At 43.2% G+C, this 27,553-nt stretch overlaps 1 protein-coding gene across 1 annotated transcript in view; it reads right to left on the minus strand.

The window, feature by feature from the left end:
- Positions 1–3,824: 3,824 nt before the first annotated feature.
- foxo1a (forkhead box O1 a) overlaps positions 3,825–27,553 on the minus strand; it is a 35,059-nt gene continuing 11,330 nt past the window's right edge. Inside the window, exons 2-3 of the mRNA XM_086080933.1 lie at positions 8,619–8,810; positions 3,825–7,360 (exon numbers count right to left, since the gene is read on the minus strand). Of these exons, the coding sequence (XP_085937059.1) occupies positions 6,176–7,360; positions 8,619–8,810 (1,377 nt within the window). The 3' untranslated portion in view covers positions 3,825–6,175. The remainder of the gene's footprint in view (positions 7,361–8,618; positions 8,811–27,553) is intronic.

Here is a 27,553-nt window from a genome sequence, read left to right on the forward strand (position 1 = left end):
AATAAAATAAAATAAAATTGCTGTAATATTGTGTAAATTACTTAACCATTCACAAAAATAAATTTCAAAATACAAATATGCTAAAAATAAATAAATAAAATCTCTGTAATATTGTGTAAATTACTTAACCATTCACAAATGTAGAAGTACAAATTTGGCAAAAAAATTATAAATAAATAAATAAATAAAAATAATGAAAAAATCTCTGTAGAATTAAAACATCAGTTTTAGCAACCCATAAAATTGACTTTTGTTCCAGTTTACTTAAAATGTATAGTTCCGCTCAACTTGACAAAATTGGCGCACCCCATGTCACAAACTGTCAGCCCCGCCCATTTCCGCCAGGCAGCCACGCCCACCATTTTAAGGCTTTGTTGATAACTCACCAATTGTCAGACTGTTTCGCATCCACGCAAGACGCGGCAACACTACCCCGTGAATGCCCCGCCTTCTTCCTCCGACCAGCGCGCTTGTTTTCCTGTCCCCGTGGCTGCTGTGGATTCTGCTGCAAAGACAACTCGGTGTGATTTCCCCCGTCCTGCACTCTGTGAATTGTGGATGGAGAAATGAAGTCTCACCAAAATTGTTGAATAAATGACAATTAAATTGTGTTACCACTTTTCGTCTCGTGTTGGAATCAAGCAGAATTTTCCAAGCTCTTCAACACCGTCACAAATAACTCCCGTGCTTGTCCACTGAAAAAAATATTCAAACGCTATAAACAACGATTCTTGTGCACCAAATGTTGCGAGGGCCAAGCAGCCTTTGCAGTTTGCGGTTGGGGGTGAGCGGGTTCATGGGTAGGGGGGGTGCGCCGTGCGGAATGTGGCTGTTGGGAAGAGCCAGCGGGGAGAAATGAGACGCCACAAGTGGGAATTGTAACTTTGCTTTTGTAAGTCAAGTTCCACATAAGTCCCGTGACGCCATCAATTCAGGTCAGTCGCTTTGACCTGGAAATGTCAGCGGACTCATTAAGATGACCGTAAAAGTCTGACCTCAGGCCGCCAAAACGAATACATAGTATTAAATTCATCCAAAGTGAATATATTAAGTTGAATTCATTACGAGTTCATTAAACTTAAAGGATCTTTGTGCAGTTTGTCACTGTTTTACTCGCAACTGCCACCTCTGGCCCAAAGCGTCACTGCAGCATCTTAAAGCGACAGCCGCAGTTGACAAACTTCAAATGAGGTAAGAAAAACTACAATTCTCTCTTTAGCGTGCAGGGGGTAAATACTGCATGTAAACATCTGTGAGTGTGGGAATGTTATTGTAAAAAAAAATAAAAATTGAATTTTAACTGGGAAAAGTCTGGATTTTTTGAAGTGGACATTCTTGGATGGTGGAAAATATTTGCAAAGATGTCCTGATGAGAAGTTGGAATGGTTTCAATCGGTCAAGAAATATGGAAGGAGATAAATGCATAACAAAAAAACAAAATCATTAACATTTGGTCATTTTGCTGTGAAGTGTAGAATTTTCGAAATGTGGAAATTCTTGGGACAGTCCAGTATATGCAAAGTATTAAAAAAAAAAAAAATTATGAAAAAAGTGGAACTTTTAAAATGTGGGAATAAAAAAAATTCCAAACATTTAATATTGACGACTTTCATATTTTTTTGTGTCAGTTTGACATTTTAACATATTGTCTATGATCATCGCCATTTCCATGTCATTTTTTTTTATATTCAATTCAAAGTTAAAGATCTTTCATCATCATTTGTAAGCTATCCATTTTTTGTCTTTTTGAAATGATCCAAACCAAACTTCGGAGCTTCAACACATAAGTACATTTATTCATTTTTGAATATATTGAACAAGTAACATTGTTGTATTGTATTGTAAGTGACACACAGTACATGTCCTGTATCTCTGTGCTATATAAGTTAAATGTAACAGATGTTTTATTTGAAAATATCTGGGAACTCTTTTCTTTGCCGTTTTGCACTTTTGTAAAAAAAAAAAAAAAAAAAAAAAAAAGTATTTAAAAGTGCAGTTGTTTCTTTCAAAGCATATAATTACAAACAAAACAAAAACCTGGTCCGTTTATCTCTATTGTGAAGTCTGAATATAGAAATGTAAATATAACAATTAGCTTTTGTATGTCGTGAAAACCCGAGCGAAATACAAGAAGGAACAACAACAATGTCAGTTTACAAAAGCTTAGCATAGAAATCACTGCATCATCATCTACTCTCTAAATAATCTTCACCCCCCCCCCGCCCCCCCCATAGAACTATTTTAAACATAGACAAGAACAACACAAACAACACGGCGCTATGTATATTACAATAAAATATCTCTGTCATAAGAAGTCCAAAAAAAAAGAGTGAGAGAAATATAACCATAGCCACATCAAATGAAGGAACACGATGCATAGATTCAATCATTTTAAAGGTCAAAATATCATTTACAGTTTTTTTTTTTCTTTTAATGTGAACCCTGTTGATTCGTTAACAATTCATTTTGTCTTGAGTGACCGGCACAAATCTATACAGTATATAACCTCTACATATCTATATGTAAAATAATAATAATAATCATCTCTCTTTTTTTTTTCTTTTTTTTTTTTTACATGAACATGTCACTTTGAAGGCAAATTTGGCCGTGTTTGAAAGGCGACATGCAGCTTCGTTAAGGGCTTCTTCCCCCCCGAAAAAATAAAATAATAATCTGTTTTTTTGTTTTTTCTTTTAAAAAGCACATTTGAAATGTTCAATATTTTGTCTTAAAACCTCTGCAACAAAACCAAACAGCAAAAACGAAGGCGCCAAAATTTGGCGACTTCGGTGACTAACAACTGAACTACGTCAAGGCCGCCTCCGTTTTTTGGGACTCCGCCGCGAGGGGGCAAAAAAACGTTTCGTAAGATCAACTTGGATGTACTCAACACTGAGTGGTGCTTTTTTTCCTCTTCCCTCATAGGATGTGTTTATGAAGCAGAAGCTTTTTTTCCCACCAAGCGGTACGGTTCGGTTCGGTTTGGTACGGAACAAAGCGGTCAACATTTCCAGTGGGGAGAATTGGGAAGGAAACAAAATGTCATATCCGCATATTTACAGTACGCTATTCACTTATTTTTGCTTTTTAGGCAAAATCCTGCAATCGAGGAATCGGTGTCAAATGATACAATCCGTATGCGCCTATTAAGGTTATTATCGGAAGTGTGTTTACATTCAGATTTTTCGGTATGATGCGCATTCGTCTCCAGCAACATGTTGACTCCATAAAACAAAGAATGCGGACAGAAGTGAACATTCGAACCTGTATGGTGGAAACCCGAGCGAGAAACGTTGATGAATTGAAGCAAAATGTACCGCTTGGTTGGAACGGCAGCTTCAATTACGTCATTTGTCGCTGACCCTTATGTTATGCGGCGCCCTAGAATTGAATCGAGGAGGAAAAAAAAAAGAAGATATATATATTACATACTAATGTATATTATAATTATATTGTGATTATATTACAATAAAAAAAAATGTCATAAAAAAAAAAATACAATAAAATTGCTGGTCAATTTGTCCCGCAATACAACATGAGGGTTGAAGAGCGAGAGAATGCTTTTGGATGCAAAATTTGAAAACAATGACAACAACAGCACTGAGAATCTTCCACTTTGACCTCTGACTTATTTCACAGCTGCACAAAAAGCACTTGGAGAACTGCTCACACTCTGCAGTCACTTTTTCTTGAAGGAATAAGAAGGCAAGCCTCAGTCAAAGTTCACTGCGGCGTGTTTCCTTTAAGAGAAGATATGACTTGTGCGAGATATATATATATATATATATATATATATATATATATATATATATATATATATATATATATATATATATATATAAGATTAAAAAACCAGACATAACTACTTAAATAGGCCCCTGTGGTATTAAGGTTACGAGTGCAGGTCTGCACCAGAATACTTCTATATTAAACACAATAATTTATGTCTCAAATATATATATATATATATATATATATATATATATACTACAATCTAGTAAACGTGTACTATGTAATGTTAATATACAATCTTAAGCTATGTACAGGCAGAAGCGGTCCGGGCACAGAGCGGCTCAACAACTACAAAAATAACAATACAAAAAAAAAAAAAAAAAAAGCATCCAGTTTTCTCTTGGAGCCAGATTGGATTTTTGCTTCTGTTATGTAAACGCGATGTTGTCTTTAGACGGTACAAACACACATGAACATAAGACCTGATTGTACAATGTGTCTTTCAACTTTATGTACATTGAGACGCAAAGAATCAAGAATCCAAAAATCTTGACCTCAAAAATGCAGAAAAACGCAGCTTCTTTATGCTGATGATATTTGGGTGCGTTGGTTGTCAGTCGCTCATGATACGAGGAAGGTGGAACGGAAGGCAACAGGGGACAAAACTGGTTCAAGACTGAGGAGGAGGACGACCCGGTAGTTTGTTTAGCGTCTCTAGATAAAGGGACGTTTCTTTTGAGGCTTTTAGGAGTCTGGAGAAAGAAGACTGTCGCTTTGGGAAAGACATCAAGGGCCCTTCAGGACTAATGACTGATGTCATCCAGGTGCACAGACAAAGAACTGAAGTCTTTAGGAGACCAAACTAGTCAAGAAAACCTTTAAAAGACTCAGAACCAGATACATTTTGTAGCTAAGGACTGATGTGAGAAGAAAGTCGACCAGAAACTTAGGACTGAAGTCTTCAGGAGACAAAAATGAGTAAGAACCACCTTGTAAAAGACTCTTGTTTGCAGTCAGATGGACAACCGCCAGATACAATTTGGAACTAAGGGCTAGTGTTGTCCAGGTGTGACGAGAAAGCTGAATTTGTCTGCCAGAAACTTAGGACTGAAGTCTTTACGAGACAAAAAATGAGTAAAGGCCACCTTGAAAAAGACTCTGGTTCGCAGTCAGGTGGATAACCGCCAGACATGTTTTGGAACCTAGGACTTGCGTCGTCCAGACCCTACAAGAGAGTTCCATCTGTCTAAGAGACACTTTGGACTGAAGTCTTTGGGAGACAAAAGTGGTAGAGATCACCTTGTAAAAGACTCTTCTTGTTTCGCAGTCGGTGGACAACTGCCAGATACATTTTGGAACTAAGGACTGATGTCCAGGTGTGACGAGAAAGCTGAATGTGTCTCCTAGAAACTTAGGAAGGACTTAAGTCTTTAGGAAAGCAAACTCTTAAAGACAACCTTGAAAAAGACTCTGGTTCACAGTCAGGTGGAACCTAGGACTTGCGTCGTCCAGACTCCACAAGAGAGTTCAATCTGTCTAAGAGACACTTAGGACTGAAGTCTTTGGGAGACAAAAGTGGTAGAGATCACCTTGTAAAAGACTCTTCTTGTTCGCAGTCGGTGGACAACTGCCAGATACAGTTTGGAACTAAGGACTGATGTCCAGGTGTGACGAGAAAGCTGAACGTGTCTCCTAGAAACTTAGGAAGGACTTAAGTCTTTAGGAAAGCAAACTCTTAAAGACAACCTTGAAAAAGACTCTGGTTCACAGTCAGGTGGAACCGAGGACTTGCGTCGTGCAGACTCTACAAGAGAGTTCCATCTGTCTAAGAGACACTTAGGACTGAAGTCTTCAGGAGACAAAAATGAGTAAGAACCACCTTGTAAAAGACTCTTGTTTGCAGTCAGATGGATAACCGCAAGACATGTTTTGGAACCTAGGACTTGCGTCGTCCAGACCCTACAAGAGAGTTCAATCTGTCTAAGAGACACTTAGGACTGAAGTCTTTCTTCGGACTTAAGTCTTTCAGAGACCAAATTAGTAAAATACTTGTTCGCAAGTTGCACCACCAGCAGACATGTTATGGAACTAAGGACGGATCCATTTGCCAATCGAGCGCGGGCACTTGAAACTGAAGTTTTAGAAAACCCGGAAGTCCAGCTGCCTTCCATTCAACCTTCGCGGATAGTTTGTCAGACTGCAACCAACGGTTTGTGTAAATGCTCCTTATTTAAGGCAAATTTGGCACTTAGTACATAAAGACGAATAATTCCAGTCGATCAAAACCTGCCACTTGCATCTTTCAAATGATTGATTAAAGTATTTTCAAACAGGAATGTTGACGATAAAGAAACCATTTTACCAAACAGCAAAAAATCAGTCAGGTTGATTGTACTTTTTTTTTTCTTTTCTCTTCTTGAAAACATTTCCGCTGGTCCACTTCCTAACCGGACACCCAGCTGTGCGTGGTGGTCTTCACCCCGTGGGGGAAACCCTGCTGGGTCACCATGGGCTCAAAGTTGAAGTCCAGCGAGTCGCCGTCCTTCAGAGTTTCGTGGAGGACGGTCTCCATGTCAAACTCAAACTTCTCTATGGACATGTCGTCCAGATCGCTTGGCAGCTTCTCCAGGTGTGGGGGCGGAGCCAGTCCCAGACGTCCGTATCCGTTGGTGTTCAGCGGGCAGAAGCTGCCGGGCACGCCCCCGCCGCCGCCGCCGCCCAGGTGGCTGGAGAAGCCGTACGGCATCTGCATGGGGTTCTTGGCTGACGGCAAGCGCGCCGAGCCGCCGCCGTGGTTGAGGGACATGAGCAGGCGGCCGTTCATGGCCAGCGGCGCGTGCGGGTGAGCGTGGGACAAGCCGTGCGGGTGGCCGTTGCCCCCCGCCATCAGTTTGGCCACGTGCTGGCTGCTGCTGTACGGCGGCAGCATGCAGCCCCCGCCGGACTGCGGTACGACCGTGTCCACCGACGGCAAGAGGTCTCCGTGCTGGTCCGTGTCGGATGTAAGCAGTTCCTTGAGGAGCCCGGGCAGCTGCACCGACCCGTGGCTGTACGGACCCATGCCGGGCCCAAAGGCGGGCTTGCTCTCGGGCAGGGTCTGCATCGGCATGGGCGGCATGGCGTTCATCCCCGCTTGACCGTACACACACTTGCGGTACTCCTGCGGAGGCTGCGAGGCCATGCTCGGCGAGCTGTAAGGCGGGTACCCGGCGCTGGGCTGCATCATCGAAGAGGGCGAGGACTGCGAGGACCCGGGAGTCGCCGCCCCTCCGCCGGCCTGAGGGTTGTTAGGCGAGAGCAAGTTGAGATTGTCCAGGAGGTTCTCCATGACGTTCTCGGAGCTGCGTCCCAAAGAGCCCGTCATCTCGGTCAGGCTGGGCAACGTGGCGGTCATCTTGGGACCCGGGGCGCCGGGGTAGCCCATGTGCGCCTCCGCCTCGCCCAGGTCGTCCTCGGGCATGAAGGGCGAGAGGCGCCCGCTGACTGTGCTGGCGTTGGAGCTGGTGCGAGGCCTGAAGCTGCTCCAGGCATCAAAGTCGTCGTTGCTGTGGGAGTTGGGGCTGCCGGGCCACTTGTTGTAGGAGCCCGGGCTGTCGGCGCCAGCGTCCGGGCCACCCTGAAGGGACAGCTGCGGGCAGACAGGATGACTTTTGAACAAATAATCAACTTGATGCAATTTCATTTGCAAATTGCTTCCCTTACTGGGATATTATGATGGTGACAGCAGGGACTGAAGCCAGTGGGCAGCCATCTTACGTTGCCGTAAAAAAACTTCTGTTATTTTTTTTCACCGAAAACACTTATCAGTAACGTAACACAACGTACGTGACATTATGCCGCTGTCTCCCAGCATGAAATTATACGCTTCTCCCAGAAAATTATCGGTACAGCCGTATGCCATACGCAGCATTTTTGCAGTAGAGACAGACAGAAACGTAAAAAAAAAAGGTATTCAAGTGAGGCAGCCTTAGCGAGTGGCAACATAAGATGGCCGCCGGTGGCTTCACGTCTCCAGACGGCAAGTAAGCGTTATTACATTTTGCTGCAGATTTTAGCAAGGTTCATTGAAATTGACACATAAAAGGATGCGGCGGGCCAGATTTGGACCCCGGGCCTCGAGTTTGACCCCTGTTTGACGCCTAGAAGACTAAAACTTTTAAACATAACAAATCGGATACTGTTTATTGAAATACAGTTAAATTTATTGTTTGAGTTTGTAAAAACATAAATAAAAATACACAGGAAGAAGTTCTTGATGACGGAATGTAAACAATGAACTTTTTTGATCTACTTTTTGTTTGGTGGGGAGCCGTGAGGGTTTTTGGGCGATAGGAGACCAACAGATTTTTTGCACAGTTGTGGAAAAAACTATTTCGACCAGTCCTGTTTTCTGGAGTTCTTTGTTCAATTGAAATGCCGGGTACATTTATTTGGACAAATTTAAGAGTTGAATTATGGAGCCATTTTCTATGGTTTCCTTGATATTAACCAAAATCACTTCCGTTTTTTTTTTTTTTTTTAAGAATTGCGCTGCCAAAATAATGCTTTTAGGCATGACATGTTTTCTTTTGGCATTAAAAAAAAGAAACGAAAGAAAACATAATCATTTTTTCCCAGGTGTGTTTGAAAGCTTGTATCCGGTGTTGTGGACATGACCAGAGATGGTTAATAAAAAATTGAAAATCTTTAATGTATCAATATTTATTCTCCACAGAAAATCGCTTTGAAAATGAAATATTCTATTCAAAAGATCTTTTATCTCCAGAAAAACCTCTAAGGGCAATCAAAGAATTTTTGATGAATTTGATTTATTTATGTAGTTATTGATTTTTACAGCGTTTACGGCAAACCCGTGCGACCGTGTGACCCCGCCGCCCTCCATTTACCTTTTTCTTGGCGGCCCGCCCTCGACTCTTGGTGAACTTGCTGTTGTTGTCCATGGAGGCGGCGCGCCGTCGGGGCGACTTGCCGCTCTTGCCGCCTTCGGGGTTCAGCATCCACCACGAGCTCTTGCCCGTGCCCTCGTTCTGGACGCGGATGAAGCGGCTGTGCAGCGACAGGTTGTGCCTGATGGAGTTCTGGCGGTGGAGAAGGGGGGACCGGGGGGGGGGTAAATGTGAGTGAGAGCTTTGCCCTTTCCAACAAATGCACACATTTGACTTGGCGTTCATGTGCAAATCCATTTTACAGCTGGTGCTTCTTTCAAAACACCTCAACAGATGACTCGGGGAGAAAGAAAGAAGAAAGCGCTGTTTTCATGTCACTCGGGAATATGTGGGGGGGAGGGGGGATGGGGCACTGAAGCAACCCCCTTCGCTCCCGGGTCTTTCAGAAAGATTACAATCTCTTCTTTCATCAAGAAATAAAAGTAGTATCTGTTTCCATTTTGCAGCAATTAGTAGAATATAGCTAATCATCTTTATTCACAAATCTGTTTAAAACACTGGGGGAAATAGCTTTTTTTGCAAAAATGGCCCTGGTTGTTCTCTTTTACTCTGCTGCCACCCGCTGGCCGTTTTTTGTAATAACTACCATTGCTTTAAGCGACCTCTTCCTGTCAGAGGCTGTATCAAAACCTTCTGTATGCTCTAGCATAAAAACATATTTAAAAAAAAAAACGTATAAATATGTCTTTGGAAGCATGGTAATATTTAAAATAAAACGTACTGATGTGTTTTTGGGGCGCAAATGAGTTAAGATGGACAAATGGGCCAGCTCATTCACAGATGTGCTGCATACGTTGAACTAGAAGGCTTTAATTTCCTAGTAAAATACTTAGAACAATAAAACGTTCAAGGAATGAAGAACAATCCCTCAACCATGCTCCTCAATTGTTGAGTATTTTTTTTGGGGGGGGTGAATATTTTACTCTCTTCCAAGAATAAAGTTTACTCTGTTTAGACCGGAGCCGAATATAGCCTTTTTCAAAATTGACTGTGTATAATTTTTTTCTTTAAGTAATAGGAATATGGGTTTTATTACTCATTTCTAATGCCTCACTCATTTTTACCCACTCTTGATATGTAAAATTGCTTATTTAAAAAATGACGTTTTTATTTAAAGTGATAAATGAATACACAACACACACCAACATACATTCATTTAAATTAACCATAAACAGAATCCGTCTTCCTGCGCCTGGATCAAATTGCGTTACACCACCTGCGCTACCATTTAGACCTGGTCTTACCTGGTCTAAAGTCAAGTCTACATCCTGTCACCAAATTGTCAGATGTGCCGGGGCGCTAGAAAACGCCCTCGGCCCACTGGAAAGCCCAGTGAGGTGCTATGTGGTCTGCCAAATTCCCAAACGGTAAGACTAGACTTGCACGAAAATCCAGATGTGCCAGTTTTTGCGAGAAAAAGAAAAAGTGGCCCATTGTGTCGAGTGGCAGACAATTTTTGTTAAATAAAGTAATATAGTCCTCATGTCCTCACTTTATCAATGGTTACAGCAATATGATGGGACCGTAAATCTTCAGTGGGCCGGATTGAAGAACGCAGCGGGCTGAATGTGGCCCGCGGGTCATACTTTGCCCACCTCAGGTCGATACGTTGTTGGTCTTATCTCTTAACATGCGCAAAACACTGATAACGCACATTCCACTTGCGTCTCCTCCACGCCGGAGGAAACAAAATCCTGCTTTTTTTGTTTTTTTGTTTTTTTTGCTGCTCTTCCTAACTTAATAGTGCTCACTGTCGTTGCTTGGTGACACGTATTTTTGTGCCAGGAGCAAGTGGGGCGTAACTAAAGCACCGCAAACAAATGAAGGAGAATATTGGCCAAAGGTCTGCTGAGAAAATCAGAGAGAGAGAGAGAGAGAGAGAGAGAGAGGGAGAGAGAGGGAGAGAGAGAGAGAGAGAGAGGGAGAGAGAGGGAGAGAGAGAGAGAGAGGGAGAGAGAGAAAGAGAGAGAGAGAGAGAGAAAAGAGAGAGAGAGAGAGAGAGAGAGAGAGAGAGAGAGAGAGAGAGAGAGAGAGGCACTTGCTCGCCTGCTGGGATTTGGAGGATTCAAATGAGCCAAAACGGTTGTGTGAGGAACCAACGAGGCACGGAGGGTAATAGTTTTGTGTCATGGGCCTTGTCCACACTAACACACATATGCACACACGCACACGCACACACACGCACACACACTTGCACATCCTCAAATATGTTCCTGCTCCTGTACATCACATCTGGTTGCCAACTCCTCTGATTTGGTGTCCGCCTCATTTCACCGCCACCATCCGTCACCCGTCACTCTCCATTCACAGCCACCGCGCCTTTTCATGACCATTATTAGCTTTGCCCACTTGACAGCAAAGTAAAAAAATATATATTTAATAAAAAAAAATAAAGAAATAAATACATTTCCACAATGAAAGTACCAAATGAAGACGTTTTACACATTGACCTCCTTTCAGATTTTTTGACCGATTAAGGCATTCCAAAAATCCAAAATTCCAAAAATTTTGACAATAAATTTTTATTCAGTTTTAATTATTAAAGTAAATTAATTAAAGTTGTTGTCATAATTTAGTCATCTGATTGTATTTTAGTTTTAATTCAATTTTAGTCCACGAGAAAAAGAACAACTTTGGATATTTTCCTTCAGCATACATTTCAACTTTTATACAGAAAATGATAACACAACAATTTGTAACTGTCGTTTAACACGCAAGACACATTTAATACAACGGTGTCTTTATTCGTTTTTGTTGAACTGACGATAATATTAGTTTTCACCTAAATATAAAAAATCTGCATAATTGCTTGAGATTAATTTTACAGCTGCACAACGAATGCAAACATATTTAAACATTAAATAAAGTGCAGTGAACACTCAACAGTTTTTGAGTGATTCTTTTCATTCCTTCTGATTAGATTGTGTGAATTTTCGTCACTGTGTTGTCAATTTTAGTTGTCGTTATCATCTTAATAAATTGCTTCTATTTTAGTTTTCGTCTGAAAATTTTTTGGGGTGACGAAAAATATGACGACAATTTTTTCGTCCACGAAATTATCACTGATCGTGACAATATTTGCTGACGATATAAGCACCAAACCGACCAAAAACAAAAGAGTAGACTCACAAAAAAAAGTTTGGTTTCACCAAAATCATCACTTTTTGACCAAAAAGCAGAGAAAACAAGCCTGTTCAAGCAGAACAGTGAATTTGACACTAAAACTATACTATAAAATATAAAATAAGACTAAGCAGAATGCTTTTACAGGCAAAATCAATTATTTACAGATGTACGACTTGAATGGAACATCCGTGGCTTTTTCATGTGCCAAGTGCGAGGTGCCTAAACACGTTGCTGACATAATCAATCATCTTTATCTTGTACTCAAAAGCAGTGCTGATCGCAAATCTAAGTCAAGCGCAGCAAGTTCGCCATCTACTGCCGTCTGTGAGTCATTACAGCAGCATTTTACAGCCAAGCTCAGCAAGAGCCTTTTAACTATCAGAGGTGGCAAATCCAGGTTCAGAAAGTGAAAACCCTGCCACAGTTTGGCTTTAGCCCCTGATGCTAACTAGCTAGCTAGCTAGCTCCCAGGGTGCTCATTTACCTGCGAGGGAACTAGCTAGCTAGCTAGTTAGCATCAGGGGCTAAAGCCAAACTGTGGCAGGGTTTTTTACTTTTTGGACCTGGATTTGCCACCTCTGCTTACCATGGCTAGACTTTGAAAGAAAAATATATTTGCTCGTGGTCATAAACGTCCACAACACAACAAAGTTATGAGATCAATTTTTGTCCCCCGCATGAACTGGACCGCGACCTTATAACGAAGGTAAATGCTGAACCCGGATTTCTTGACATACACTTACACTGCTAGTATTTATAGTTTGTGGAAGCAAGCGCCATTCATCACAAAATGTTGTGTATGCAAAATGTGTGTGTGTGTGTAATCGCCATATCAAGCCTGTGTGAAGTTATCTGCGGGAAAATGCTCAAGGTTGACAAAAAACGAAAAGATTATCTTGCTGTCAAGACTGATGATTGCCTTTGTGCAGACAAATCATGAGTTAATCTTTAGCCATATATTTATTTTTTTTACTTTGTTTGCCTGGAATGCTAAGGTGGCATGTTGACCTCGTGGTCTTTGAGTTGAAAAGTTCTGGGTTTGAATCTTGACTCAGTGTGGAGCTTGCATGTGTTGTCATCTTTGGTTTGTTTACTCTGCGCTGAATCTTAAAAGCAAGCTAAAAACTGAAGAACAATTCATTCCCAAGTGCTCGCCTGAAAGTAAAAGATAAAAGAAAGTAAAAGAGTAGGCTGGGGACTGCACGTCTTTTGAGGGTTGGTGCCCGCCTCAGCCAGTGCGGCGTCAGTTATGACAAAAAGAGTACAAGGTCTGGTCATTAGCCTCCGCGATATATTGCCGAATTTTTTTTTTTTTTTAACACCGCTACTTTTCACTCTTGACTCCTCACCAATACAGAGTATATAAATACATCGAGTAGTTTTGATATATACAAAATGTCAACTTTCTAATGCGGATGATGATTCATCAATGTGTAAAACTGTCGCAGTATAGCACCAACTACTGGCGAGGAGGACCAATTGGATGTGAATATCCGGGATTTAAAAGGAAAGTCAACCTTGAACATTTCTTGGTAATGATATTTTATATGTGGCATTGTGATTAATATTACGTTTGTGAAATATGAGTTATGCAGCAAAATCCAGACATTTATATGCATCGCAGGAGCAGCCATTTTGCCACTTGCTGTTTACTTAAGATGGCATCACAGTTGCTCAGGGCTCAGGCAACGACCAATCGCAGCTCACCTGTTTTCTGAAGCTGAGCTGTGATTGGTTGTTACCTGAGACCTGAGCAACTGTCATGTCATTAGTTGGGTTTCCATCCACCCGTTTTTATTTGAATTTTCAAGAAATGCGAAAATAAAACTGAATGGAAACACTAGAAATTCGAAAAAGGGCCCACAATTCGCCAAAAAGTTTTTACACTTGGCGGGGTGGATTTTGAAGCGTGTTAAAAAAAGAAAAATGCGAATTTTGGCTAATTAAACAGGTTTTACGAATAAACGCTGACAAGACCAGATACACGTCGCACATTTTCACTGGATATTACGTCACACGTACGTTTGTAGTCCCAAAGCGATGTTGGATGTAAAATAAGGTCTGTTTGGGGGGGGGGGGGGACAAAACTGAATTTTTTGGAATTAATTAAAGAAGCGAATATTAATGCAATTTTAGATGGAAAACAGCAAAGAAACGCTACGGTTGATCAAAAGTTACAAAAGCAAACTCATACGGCGTTATCGCACGACACACTTCCTGGTCTTCTTCTTCTTTTAAATTACTGGTGGATCACATCTCTATGGTGTATAGCGCCACCTACAGCGGCGGAGTCCCCTCCCAATTATTCGCAAAAGAAGAACCGATGGAAACGGGCAGAAGTCACATGTCCGTTTTGAGCATTTTCCGTAAATTTGCTTAAAAAAATTCAATACAATTGGATGAAAACCCGACCATTTTCACTCAACAGCAAATGGCAAAATGGCCGTCTTCTGATATTGATAAGAACTGCTGGATTTTGCTGCTTAACTCCCACTAACGCAATATTAACCAGACTACCATATTTATACTAGTTTTAGTTTATCAATAATTTTTTTTTGGGGGGGGGGGTTGACTTCCCCTTTAACGTATGTTTTATTTCTGTGCTCCAGAATTCAGAATATTTGCGACAAAGCCAAGCAAGCGTCTTGTGACTTCCCCCCGTTTCCGACTCACCTTGCAGTGCTCAAGGAATCTCAACATTCCAGCTAATCGCCGTGTGCAAAGTTCAATCGTAATCACAGCCGACGTGTTACTATCTCTTAGGAAACAGTAGAGACAGGATTCCCAGCCAGCCAGTCATCACAATCAACATTCCTCAGCGTGGTTACAAAACCCAAGGTTCCACAAGCGCTGTGGGGAAAGCAGCAAGCAGATTGCGCAAAAGAGCAGCGGGCAAAAAAAGAACATTTAGCTGCTCTGGCATCTGACACACACTTTTTGATTTGGGCTGAAAAAAAAAAAAAAAAGTGTTGTCTGCACTGCGAGATAGCAAAAGATGTCGCGGCTCTTGCGTGCGGGTCGACCGGCAGGAGCACTGCGCTCTGAGTAAACACGCCGGCGCGACGGAGCTGGCAAAACACGAGGAAGTGAGCACATGAAAGAGCAGCGGGACAGGAAGCGGGGTCAACTTCCTGCCTCACAGGAAGCGCCACGCTCGTGAAGCAGGGGGAAAAAGGGCAAAGGAATGCGAGGCTGCGTGAGCCGGGGCCAACGTTTTGCTTTTTTGCCCGCCTCCGTCACCTAACCCGTCTCCACCCCCCCCCCCCCCCCCCCCCCCGCCACCCCCTCCCCTCCCCGTGACTCAAGCGAGAGGCGGCGGCTGTTGGTGTGAATGTGCGCCATTTAGGCGGGAGAAAGAAGGGCAGTGTGTGGCAAAGTGGGCAAGAATCAGTCAAGAACTCGACGTGCCGGTTGCGCTGAAAGGTCGCCGTTTCCAACACGGATCTGAATTCACAAATTCACACATTTGCTTCCGTGGAACCTACACAATCTTAAGAGGACAATCTAAAAAGACAAGAGTGTGTAAAGGTACAAAAAAACGTACTTTTTCTGAGAGCAAATGCTCTTAAGTGGTGTCACTAGTCAGGTTTCCGTCCAATTGTTTTGAATTTTTAAGCAAATTTACTGAAAATGCGCAAAACGGACACGCGACTTCTGCCGGTTTCCATCTGTTCTTCTTTTGCGAATATTGAGAGGGTGACTCCGCCCCTCTAGGTGGCGGTATACACCATAGAGATTTGATCCACCAGTGATTTAAAAGAAGAAGAAGAAGACCAGGAAGCGACTGCGCCGTGAGATGACGTCGTATGACTTTGCTTTTGCGATTCTTGATAAACCGTAGCAGGTTTTACTTTTGCTGTTTTCCATCTAAAATATCATTAATGTACGTTTCTTTAAATATTTCCCCCCAAATTTCTGTTTCGTCATCCTTCCCAAACATACCTTACTTAATCGTCCGACAATGCTTTTGGGACTACAAATGTGCGTGTGACGTACAACGTGCGTTTTTTTCAATACGCTTCAAAATCCACCCATCCAAGTGTTTTTTTGTGAATTTTAGGCCCTTTTTCGAATTTCTAGTTTTATTTTCGCATTTCTTGAAAATTCAAATGAAAATGGGTGGATGGAAACTTTCTGTCCCTCGGAGTCCAATCAACACGACTGTGCACAATGGGGTGGACTATCAGACCCTGGAGTTCAAAACAAGCAAGGTGAAGCTGCATTTAGCTGTGATGCTGCACGCAAATGAAATAAGATGCCAACAGAAGTGAAGTCAGACCGGAGTGTAAATGCAACTTTTACCTTTGATTAAGATGCTCTAAATATTTTTAAATCCTTCTTCTTTTAGTAATTTTACAAACTTACTTTTAGTTCTTTCATGTTAACATTTAAATGTTAATGTTTAAACCATTCTAATGTCCTCTGTTGTTTTAAACGTTGTCAGTGCATGTTCTTTTATTAATTTTGGATTTGGATCGAATCTAGATTTGACACTGTGCTATAAAAAAATAAAACTGTCTTTCCTTGCCTTGAAATAACAGCGTGCATATTATATACATATATACCGTCTTGCCCTTGTTTGTGTATGCCTTTATTGGGAGCGCTATTCATGTTGTACACGATTTGGCCACTTAGGGGGCAGTGTGGTTCCGCGTGTTTTGTTTAAGTTGTAGCCACGTTAAAAAAGTGGAAAGAAAAAGTCAGAAATAACTTGTTTTTTTGCAGCGTAGGAAGAGCATATGCCGGTGAGTAATGTTAAGATGCTTCTCTGTATACATTCCTGAAGCGTTTTGTATGAAAAGCCGTTCTTTTGAGTGATAAAAGTGTCGCGAGCAGCGCGCTAATTAGCATTAGCGAGTCAGACTGGAGTAGCTCATGACGATTCTTTGCACATCTATAAATTGAAGCAGAAATCATCGTCAATCAAATCATTTGGAATCAAAAATAATCGATTCTGAATCAAATCACAGACCCAAAAATCGGAATCCAATTGTGAGACAGTCAAAGATTCCCCCACCCTTAATGAAGGACTTGGAAAGTAGAACCTTCAAGTGACACCCTAATGCGCAATGGCAAAATTAGCGCGCTCAAAATGACGCAACATTGATATTAAAAAGGTCAAATGTCAAATAAGGTAAAGGCCCGTTGCAGCTTGACTTTGCAGGATGTGAACGCACCAAAGTGGGCAGCTTCCTCTGCCGCACGGACTGAAATTGCTCTCACTTTCAGCAGCACACCTCAAATGTCAGCCGGCTGGGTGAAAGAAAATCCCCGCGACGCCTCCCGTAACACGCAGGACTGAATCAGAAGAAAGCCACAAACGAAACCTCGGCGGCTGCAAAAAAAGCTCAAGCGGACGTGCAGCGACGGCGTTTTTGCAGCGACGAGCCGAAAGTGGGCGACAGGTGCGAACATGCCGGCAGCAATTCGGAGCCGAGTTTCTCATGGGCCGACAAAAGTGGAAAGAAATGTGGCCTCCAAAATCGCATTGAGCACGTGAATTTCTCGACTGTGTTCTGTAGGTTCACTGTACGCTGTCACATTTAACCGCATACATACTGAGCCCTAAAGCTGAGGCCCGGTCATGTCTGGTGGAAAAATGTTGAGTCGGAGCGGTGTGGTTACTGCTGAAAATGTATAAAACTGTCATTAAAGACAGTTTGCCCACTAAATGGCGCCATGGAGCCGAGTACGCCGTTCCAGCTAAGACGTCAGGCTGACGAGGGATACCAAGTTATCCGAAATGTGCTTACGATGCACATTTGCTACGAGGTGTGTCGAAAAAAAGGTCGCGCAGCGATATTTAAAATTCAAACGTCAAACCTCATGGAAGTTAACAAATTCCATCAGGCCTTCACGCGCTCCTGGAAGGATTTTTTTGGAATCTGGACTCAGCAATCATCCGCTTTTTCAAAACGGGTGCCCTTTATTAGAGATAGACCAATAATGGGTTTTTTTCAGAGCCGACACCGATTATTAGTAGTCAAGGACGGCGATAACAGATATTTGGAGCCGATATTCATTTTCACTAAAAGGGAAACTATTGGCATCAATATTTGGGAAAAAAACTTGAATTTGAACAAACTTCAGCTCTTTTTTTATTTTTAATTGTTTTATTTTAAAGCATATGTTTATTGAACAACTTTTAGGGTTCGTAAAATGTTGGAGTTAAAAAAAAAAATCTTAGTCAATAGACATCAAAAAGTTATGGGTATGTTTTCAAAAGTAAAAAAAAAATGTAAACAATTGTTTTCTACGGTGAACAAAGTATTGCAAAATATCAGAAGAATTGAATTTTTTATCTTATCTATATCTAAAACAGAAGGTGCAGAGAGTTCCCAGGTTCAGCAGCATCTCTGAAAATGTAAATGTTTTAAATGAGTTCCCTGAAATTAACACTTTTTTAGATCTATTATTGGCCATATGATTCTTCAAAATGGCCGATGCCGATATTCGTCAAAATGCCGGGCCGATAATCGGTCTATCCCTTACCCTTTATCATCCCCTTCCGCTTGGGAAAGAGGAGGAAAAAACCCCTAAGAACCAAGTTGGATGATTCAGGACGGAGGTTGCGCCAGGACAGCGATGTTCTTCTCCAGACAGGAAGTGTCAGATGCTATAAAATACTGACTACTACAAGATATAACAGCCACGAAATCGAGTAAATTTTTATGAGCTGTGACAATTAGAAGCAAGCAACACATAATCTGCAATATCAGATAAAAACTGCTTCAAATCATTATTTCTTGCTTCACACTAGTTACAGAGAACATATAAAGTTCCTTTAAAAAACATCTGATATCAATCTTATTATTATTGTTTGCCAACAGGGTTTTGAAACCTTTCCAAAAATCAGAGTTACTAAAAAAACACTTGTGTTTTATCTATGAAGTATATCTGTTGTTTTTCAATTGATCACATGGTGGCAGGAATTTCCGGTCGTAACTTGGGGGCAGGCAGAATGTTTTCAGTGACGATTTCAAAGCTAAGCCTGACCCTTCATCGAAACATAGTTAGCGAGCCAGTCCTCAAGATCACATTGTAGTATTCTTGACCAAAAGATAATCAGTGTGCTTGATTTAAAACTCGAGCCATGTCCTTTAAAAAAAAAAATCATAAATACAAATCCCTCAACTCCTAATGCTAATTAGTTTGAAAACGTTTGTGTTACTGAATTCTATGAAAATAACTCGTTTTTCACACATTGGGAAGAATTTGTGCCTTTGCGTTGTGTTATCTCATCTGTGGGTACGTGTTCCCACGTAGATTTGTGTGTGGATATTCATTATTTGAAAGAAAAACACTCCCAAAGTCGATGCTAAGTTCCTGTTAGCATTTGAAAGGGATCCTCCTCCCTTCGCTTTTAGCATTAGCGCTAGGCTAGCGATGTTTCGTATTTAAATATACAGTGGGTGTGATTCTTAACATCGTGTGTTTGGTTTTACAGTTAACTCCGACTGCTGTGTCATTAAACAGCGTAAATGATGCTTAGGGAGAAACAGAATAACCACAATAACATACGCTACATACTTGCTAGTTGCTAATGCTACACAAGCAAAAGGGTGCACTCGGGGTACTTTCACAACGTCGGAAACTTTTTAAGGGGACGATAATCGGCCGTTGTTTGGCTGACGTTTGAAGGCCAATAATCGCCATATTCTAATCGGTGGCCGATTAATCGGTCGGGCACTAACAATAAGAAGTCCAGGTTGCCAAATCATGCGGCGCCGCAACCAATGGTGACTAGCCTCGCAAAGTCTGGTGAAAATTCCCCCAAAAATAAATAAAGCAACACACCTTCACATTAGCACATTCAATCCGGACAGAGTGCGCTGACTTCATGTGTTTGCAGTTTGATACGTTATCAGCGCTAATATGAAGTGACTGGCCACAACCACTGGCCTATTAACGAAAGTCAATAGGCCATAAAAGGAAGTGGAAATTTGAAATAAATAACTAAATAAAGCACAAAGGAAATAACAAGCCTGGAAGCGGGGCTTTTTTTCTTTAAATCTGAATTTGCTTCATTAAATCTGTGCAGGGGTTGCGAGGGAACTAAAAAAAGAAGAAGAACAAGACAGCTGTAGTTAATGTAGCACAACAAATGGCCTGAGGTTCGACTGCACACAAGCGTGTCGCTGTGAAACAAGTTATAAAAAGACACCGCAAAAAGTCTGTCTTTTTAAAAATAGGATCCGCCGTACAAAAAAAGAAACACCCGAGGATATAGTGACAATCCGGAACCGGGTGTCGGAACCACCCCGCCCTCGTTCTGCCGTCTCGCCGCACCACTGGGATGTCACACACAACAACCGCACACACACACACACACACACACAGCTGATCGTGCAGTCCCGTGAAAAAAAAAAAAAAAAAAAAAAAAACAGGCTCTCTTTTCGTGCCATAATGCAATTTGGAGGTCTGGACAAAGAGCGCTCAGTGTGGAGATCCTTAAATCCACTTTAGGCCGAGTGGCTGACTGTGACGTTCGGGGAAGAACCTCTTGGAAACAGCTGCTTTCATTCCCCCCCCCCAAAAAAATAAAAAATTCAGCAGGAGCAGCAAAAGTGTCTGCTAACATATTTACTGACGACCCCTTGACCCGGATCCCCGTCTCCACGATCCTCTGCGAGGAACCGGAGTTGTTAGACGGTAGACAACAGTTCGGAACAGACACCTCGGCATCTTTCATCGCCGTACGACGGCGCAAGGCGAGTGACGGCGCGGAGGGGCTATTAGCGAGCTTCCTGCCGCATTGCATCCGCACAGGAAGCGCTGGCCGCTCCTGATACCGATCCCACTCCAACGCAGGCTTCTATGCAAAAGAGTCAAAAGTGTAGCGGCAGATTGAAAACAGGGTTCAGGCAGCCACTTCCGAAGCCAAACTCTGCGGTTGACAGGCCAAACAAGAGGAAATAGGAAAGCGTTGAAAGAGGAAAAGAGAGAGGCTACGGGGTTCGTCTGGACCCGTTTGGCGGGATCACCATGTGCGGCAGGGGCTGTGCATACGAGAGACGAGGCACATAAAGTTAGCGATAATCGGCCTTTGGGTGACATTTCGGGATGTAACGGAAATACAGCATCACCAGAGATGCAACAACAACAAAAAAAACGATGTGAATCGAAATATCGGTTTTAATTTACAAATATGCGATTGAGTCAAACGAAACTGAAGTACTCCACTTTAAAATGAACCATTCTTGAATGGAGTCGGGATACGTATTTAATCGTGTATATCAGGGATGCACGTCTCTCCAATAAGATAGGTAGGTAGGTAGATAGATAGATAGACAGACAGAAAGCTAGCTTGCTAGCTTGCTAGCTTGCTAGCTTGCTAGATAGATAGATAGATAGATAGATAGATAGATAGACAGACAGACAGACAGACAGAAAGCTAGCATGCTAGCTTGCTAGATAGATAGATAGATAAATAGATAGATATACAGACAGACAGAAAGCTAGCTTGCTAGATAGCTAGCTAGCTAGATAGATAGATAGATAGATAGATAGATAGATAGACAGACAGACAGACAGAAAGCTAGCATGCTAGCTTGCTAGATAGATAGCTAGATAGATAAATAGATAGATATACAGACAGACAGAAAGCTAGCTTGCTAGATAGATAGATAGATAGATAGACAGAAAGCTAGCATGCTAGCTTGCTAGATAGATAGCTAGCTAGATAGATAGATAGATAGACAGACAGACAGACAGACAGAAAGCTAGCATGCTAGCTTGCTAGATAGATAGATAGATAGATAAATAGATAGATATACAGACAGACAGAAAGCTAGCTTGCTAGATAGATAGATAGACAGAAAGCTAGCATGCTAGCTTGCTAGATAGATAGCTAGCTAGATAGATAGATAGATAGACAGACAGACAGACAGACAGAAAGCTAGCATGCTAGCTTGCTAGATAGATAGATAAATAGATAGATATACAGACAGACAGAAAGCTAGCTTGCTAGATAGATAGATAGACAGAAAGCTAGCATGCTAGATAGATAGATCGATAGATAGATAGACAGATAGATAAATAGATCGATCGATCGATCGAATTGCCCCACTTTAAAATCGAACTGTCCCTTCATATCTCACCCCATCGAAATGCACTCCTTAACTATAACCTTTACAGGTAAACTGAAACTTCTAATCCACAAATTGACCAATACATTTCCAAGGATGTCCACTTCTATGCCTTCCTATGACTTTTCCCGTCTCTAAGTAAGATTAAGTATGCTGACACTGCGCGACGCTCTAAGCTCAATGGCCACTTCCTTCCGAGAATGATCAGTTGCTCGGCGTCAAACTTTAGACAATTTCAAATTAAGTTATTAAGTTATACAGTGATCATTTCAGGTTCCCCCTGACATTTCTCAAAATATGCCAAACTTTTTGTTGAGCGGTGTTATCAAGACTTTCCCATAAACGCGGCGCAAGAATGACTCATCTCCCGCCATTTCCGCATTTGTCGGGCTCGGACATGCGGCCAAATGGAGAGCGCAGCTGTGTGATTGAGAGACCATTATGTCTGTCCGAGGGCCCCGAAGAGCTTTTTTTTCCTCGCCGCTTAATTCATTCCGCGAGGCGTTGGACGGGACTGCCGCCAAGTGTGTGTGTGTGTGTGTGGCGCTTCCCGTTTGAAGCAGACAAATTGTATTAACACATTAACTGTGGAAGACAGAAAGATGTGTTAAGAGACCAAAAGACAATCGTGAAAGACTGTTTTTTTTAAGCAATTGTTTTAATGGGATTTTACAATAAATGGAACTTGGAACTTTATATGTTTTTGTGTGTGTCATGCTTGTGGCACAGTTATTCGGAAATAAGCATAATAGCAAAAACCTTTAAGACAGTTGACTAATGGTCCCAAAATGTTTGTAAATATTTACAACAAATCATTTCGTAAGTTTTCTTTTTATTAATTTGTCATTCAACTACAAGTAAAAATGTGTAATTTGAACATAATTTATCTTTCAGTTTGCTTCATAAGCACATGCATTCAAATCTTAAGCATTCAGCTTTTCAGCATTCCCACCCAATTTCTGCAGATATTGCACTTTGTCTAGTTTTCTTCATGATTTTGCCTGGCAGTGCTGCGAGATTTTTCTCATGTATAATATTTCCCTTGACTCGATGAAGGTCGGGGGAACATGACTTTTCCAAAGCAGTTTCTTATTTATCCCGCATCACCATCGCTAGTCAGCGCAAATCCGTTCCGTTCCGTTCGTTCCGTCTTCAATTCCGCTTATCCGGGGTCGGGTCGCGGGGGCAGCAGCTTTAGCAGGGAAGCCCAGACTTCCCTCTCCCCAGCCACTTCAGCCAGCTCCTCCGATGGGATCCCAAGGCGTTCCCAGGCCAGCCGTGAGACGTAGTCTCTCCAGCGTGTCCTGGGTCGTCCCCGGGGCCTCCTGCCGGTAGGACATGCCCGGAACACCTCCCCAGGGAGGCGCCCGGGAGGCAATCCGAACCAGATGCCCCAGCCACCTCAACTGGTTCCTCTCAACGTGGAGGAGTAGCGGCTCGACGCTGAGTCCCTCCCGAATGACCGAGCTTCTCACCCGATCTCTAAGGGAGAGCCCGGCTACCCTGCGGAGGAAACTCATTTCGGCCGCTTGTATCCGGGATCTCGTTCTTTCGGTCACGACCCGCAGCTCGCGACCACAGGTGAGGACGGGAACGTAGATGGACCGGTAAATCGAGAGCTTTGCCTTTCGGCTCAGCTCCTTCTTCACCACAACGGACCGATACAGCGTCCGCATCACTGCAGACGCTGCACCGATTCCGTCTGTCGATCTCCCGCTCTAACCTACCCTCACTCGTGAACAAGACCCCAAGATACTTGAACTCCTCCACTTGGGGCAGGACCTCATCCCAGCGCAAATCTAATGTGCATTTTCTACATGTCGTAAGCCTGTTCTTCTTTCCCAGCAAAATGCGGCGCCAATCCCAAGCGGCTATTTTCATGTTTTTAACCCTGAGTGCAGCGCGCCGAATGTGAAGCGATTTCCTGACTCAGACCCGAACGGCGTGCGGCTCACGTGCACGGAGACAGGCAGCATGTTGTGCTGGCTCAGCTCGCCCGTGCTAAATGATGTGCATGTGCCGCTATATGCGACACAATTGCCAGTCTGTCAATGCACAGAGCGCCGTCTGTGGAGCCGGGTTATTTTTCGCCTCTGACGGCTCGGGCCACTGGGCTGGGTGGGCCGTTGCCCTCGCCTGGCCCCGGATAAAGATGCAGTGTGCCGACCGCTGTGGGATGCCTGTGTGGCGGTCCGTATTTATCGGCCTGAAGAGGGAGGGGGGGAGGGAAGGGGGGCGACGTTTACATGCTCGTTACCCCAGTTCAACCCTTAAGGTGAGGATATCCCTCGGCTGGTTTGATTGCCTGATTCCTCTGACATTAAAAAAAAAAACGGACTGCACAGAGGTTCTCAAATCAAATACAGTCAAGCCCCGCCTATTTTTGGTTCACTATTCATCCATTCACGGGTTTTTTTCTTCCTGTGGGGTCCATCTCATTTGCTTGTCAGTTTTCGTAACTACCTAAAATGACACAAGATGCCGCCAGAGCTAATAATAATTTCACGTAGGTGTTACAAAGGATCCCTCTAGTGGTATATTGAAAAAATCACAATCACAATTTTTAAAGGCAATTCTAAAAGATTTTAAGGGAGGGTGTTAAAAAACGTTCCATGTGAAGTGCTTACATTTTCTGTGAAGGCCTCTCTATGCAAATTCATACGAATCGTCCCTTAATGAGCTACAGCAATGTTACTTGTCTTTCAGCTCGTGACAGCCAGCGAAGCCACCAACGATTTGGCATGCGGGGTGTGTGTGTGTGTGTGTGGGGGGGGGGGGGGGGGGTGAATGATGAGACGACAGAAAATCAAAAGCAAAAATGGCCGCCCACGATGTGTGAGCTGTTTTCTATTAAATGTGGCTCGAAACGCCGCAGTCATTCCATCCACGCACCGAAAAGTGGCTTGCAGCATGGAAATATTTGCCGATTTCACAGATATTCAATTCAAGCTGCAGGGAGAACGCGAATGGGTTACGTGCGCTCTTCAACAGGAAGCACTTTAGCCATTTGCCGCTTTGAAAATTAACAAGTGCTTTACCCCTTGTGCTAGCTAGCTATCTCCCTAGCACCCGGGGAGCTAGCAAGGGAGCTAGCACGCTAGCTAGCATCTGGGGCGAAAGCCAAACTGTGGCAGGGTTTTTACTTTCTGGACCTGGATTTGCCACCTCTGCTTTCTTCTTCTACTCATTTTATCTTCATGTAAGTGTGTATCTGCATGCATGCTCCGCACCGCGACCGGTATTTTTTTTTTTTTATTGCTATTATTTTTGTAATACATTATTTTACTTGTTACTTGCTTTTTCTTTTAAGTTACTTTATATTTAAAGTTGAGTTTTGGTATTTGAATAAATAGCCTACTAAGTTTTGAAATCAATGACGAATCATGTTTATGAATCGTGATTTCAATAGTAACGACGACAAATCATAGTGTATGGTTGCAAACAATGAAACCTTATGAAAGGTCATGTGAAGACATTCAATACATTTGTTTGATGAAGTGTATTTACTGTAGCCTACGTACAGTCGTATTCATGTGTTGTCAAATGTATAAATCTCAGTTTCTAAAATGTGTTTTGTGCTGGAGGGTCAGCGGCACGAGAAGCAAAACAAACACACAACACCTTGAGGTCTTAATGACTTCCAACGCTCCCTTCATGGGACAATAGCACAGAGGAAGAACGCCATACAAAAAAAAATTAATAAAAAAATGAAGGGAAGAGGAAGACGAATCTGGTGTCACATGTCGCTTCCGGAGTTGCGGTGACATCACGGCCCGTGGTGCAGCAACACTATACGCACGCACTTCCTGCCAGCTACGGGACGCGAGCTGCAGCGTCGTAGGGAAATACTTGGGAAGTTGAACGTTAGACTCTCCTCAGACACTCTGAAGCCCTTTTCGCACTGCACTTGCTCAATGCCCGCGTTTCCACCGCCGGACGTTCGGGGTACGGGGAGGAGGTTAGGGACTTTCACAGGAACCCGTCTCTCTCTCAGCCGGCCCGCTTTTGGCTACGTCTCCACTGCGGAGTACGACCCATTTCGCGACGTCGCGAGTTTCGATCGACACGTAAACGCCGTGCGACGGTTTCTCCCGTGACGTCACCCAAGCACCGTGCGAAGAAAAACTTGTAGCGGTTGCCGTTTTTTTTTTCAGCTTTTTTTAATTTACTTGGCCGTGGATGGATGGTTTGAGTGAGAGCAGACGGCGTCTGGATGAAGAATTTAAAGCACGAAAGCCCGATCGGGAGTTTATCGGGCCGGCGGAGTATCTACCCTCGAGTAGGACCTCCGCTCGTCCCCGTAAGTTCCTGTAAATGTGACCCGGTTAGGGAAGGCTCCTGCAGTGGAGACGCGCACACTCCGGGACCGGCCCTTGAAAATTGACCCCGAATTTCCCGAGGTGGAAACGCAGCTAATGTGAAAGAGTGGAATGACCTGCCCTGCCCATATTTGGAAGTATTGACGTAGAAGTCGACCAGGAGGTAAAACCGGAGATGTTGCTGCTGGCTCGACCACATGTCGGCTGTATGTATCTTTCATTGCTGCGAAAAGACTGCAGCAGAGAAAAAAATGATGGTTTGGCAGGAACTTGGATAGTTGAATCATTCCGTTACGTGCAAAGTCCGCCAAAATAATACAAAATTGCGCCGCCAGCAAAAGAGTGACTTTTGAATTGTGTACATCTTTGGGAGTGCCTACCCACACATCAAGAGTGAAATCATACCACATAGTAGACTAGACCTCTTTCTGCAAATGTGTCCGTGATAACAAAGAAACGCTGAGTTTCTCTGACCGTGACTTGGAAGCTAGGCTGGGTGAAGATCGGCCAACACAACTGCAAGATGTTGTATTGTAAGTGGTTCTCTTTTCAACCTTCGTTGAATTCCCTGGCAGGTTTACTGTGTCGCGCCGCTACAACGTCACGCTATTTACAAAGTGCCGTCCCAGCACAAGCCAGATAATGATTTTTTCCGCTATAAACCAGATTGTTGAGAGCTGAATTGTCCCTTGGCAGAGGATCCACTGTTTGTACCGCGATGACATAACACGCACCTCCAATCAATCGCCTGTAAGCACGTTGTGTGTGTGTGTGTGTGTGTGTGTGTGTGTGTGTGTGTGTGTGTGTGTGTGTGTGTGTGTGCTAAATGCTGGCCCAGTCTGGCAGGCTCCATGCATAATAGCTTTAGGGCGGGAATTGAACAACAATGTGGGTCTGGGTAATGCCTGTGGTTTTGGGGCCCTCGGCAGTCGGCGGTCCCGTTAAAGTGTTACTCAACTCAGTATGTGTTTGCCGCACACACACACACACACACACACACACACACACACACACACACACACACACACACACACGAGAGGGTGCTGATGGGAGGCAGTGTTTCTCATGTGTGAACAAATGTGAGCGGAGAACCACGCAAAGAGCTCTTCCCTCTATGACGAGTCGAGATTCCAGCGTCGTATTACGCCACCAGGCCGCAGCCGGCACCAAAACAGTCGCTCATGTGCTCCGCTACCAAAGCCTCGCTCGGGTGGGGAAACATTGTGACTCACCCCCAAATAGATGTTTACCTGACCACCAGCGCTATTTCGGAAGGGAGCGTTGACTGGACGCTGCGACGGCGTAATGATGATCTCACAAGCTCACCTTCGGCGAGCCGCGC

The sequence above is a fragment of the Leptonotus elevatus genome, chromosome 7 (genome assembly GCF_054856555.1).
Source record: "Leptonotus elevatus isolate MCC_2025b chromosome 7, RoL_Lele_1.0, whole genome shotgun sequence".
NCBI lineage: Eukaryota > Metazoa > Chordata > Actinopteri > Syngnathiformes > Syngnathidae > Leptonotus > Leptonotus elevatus.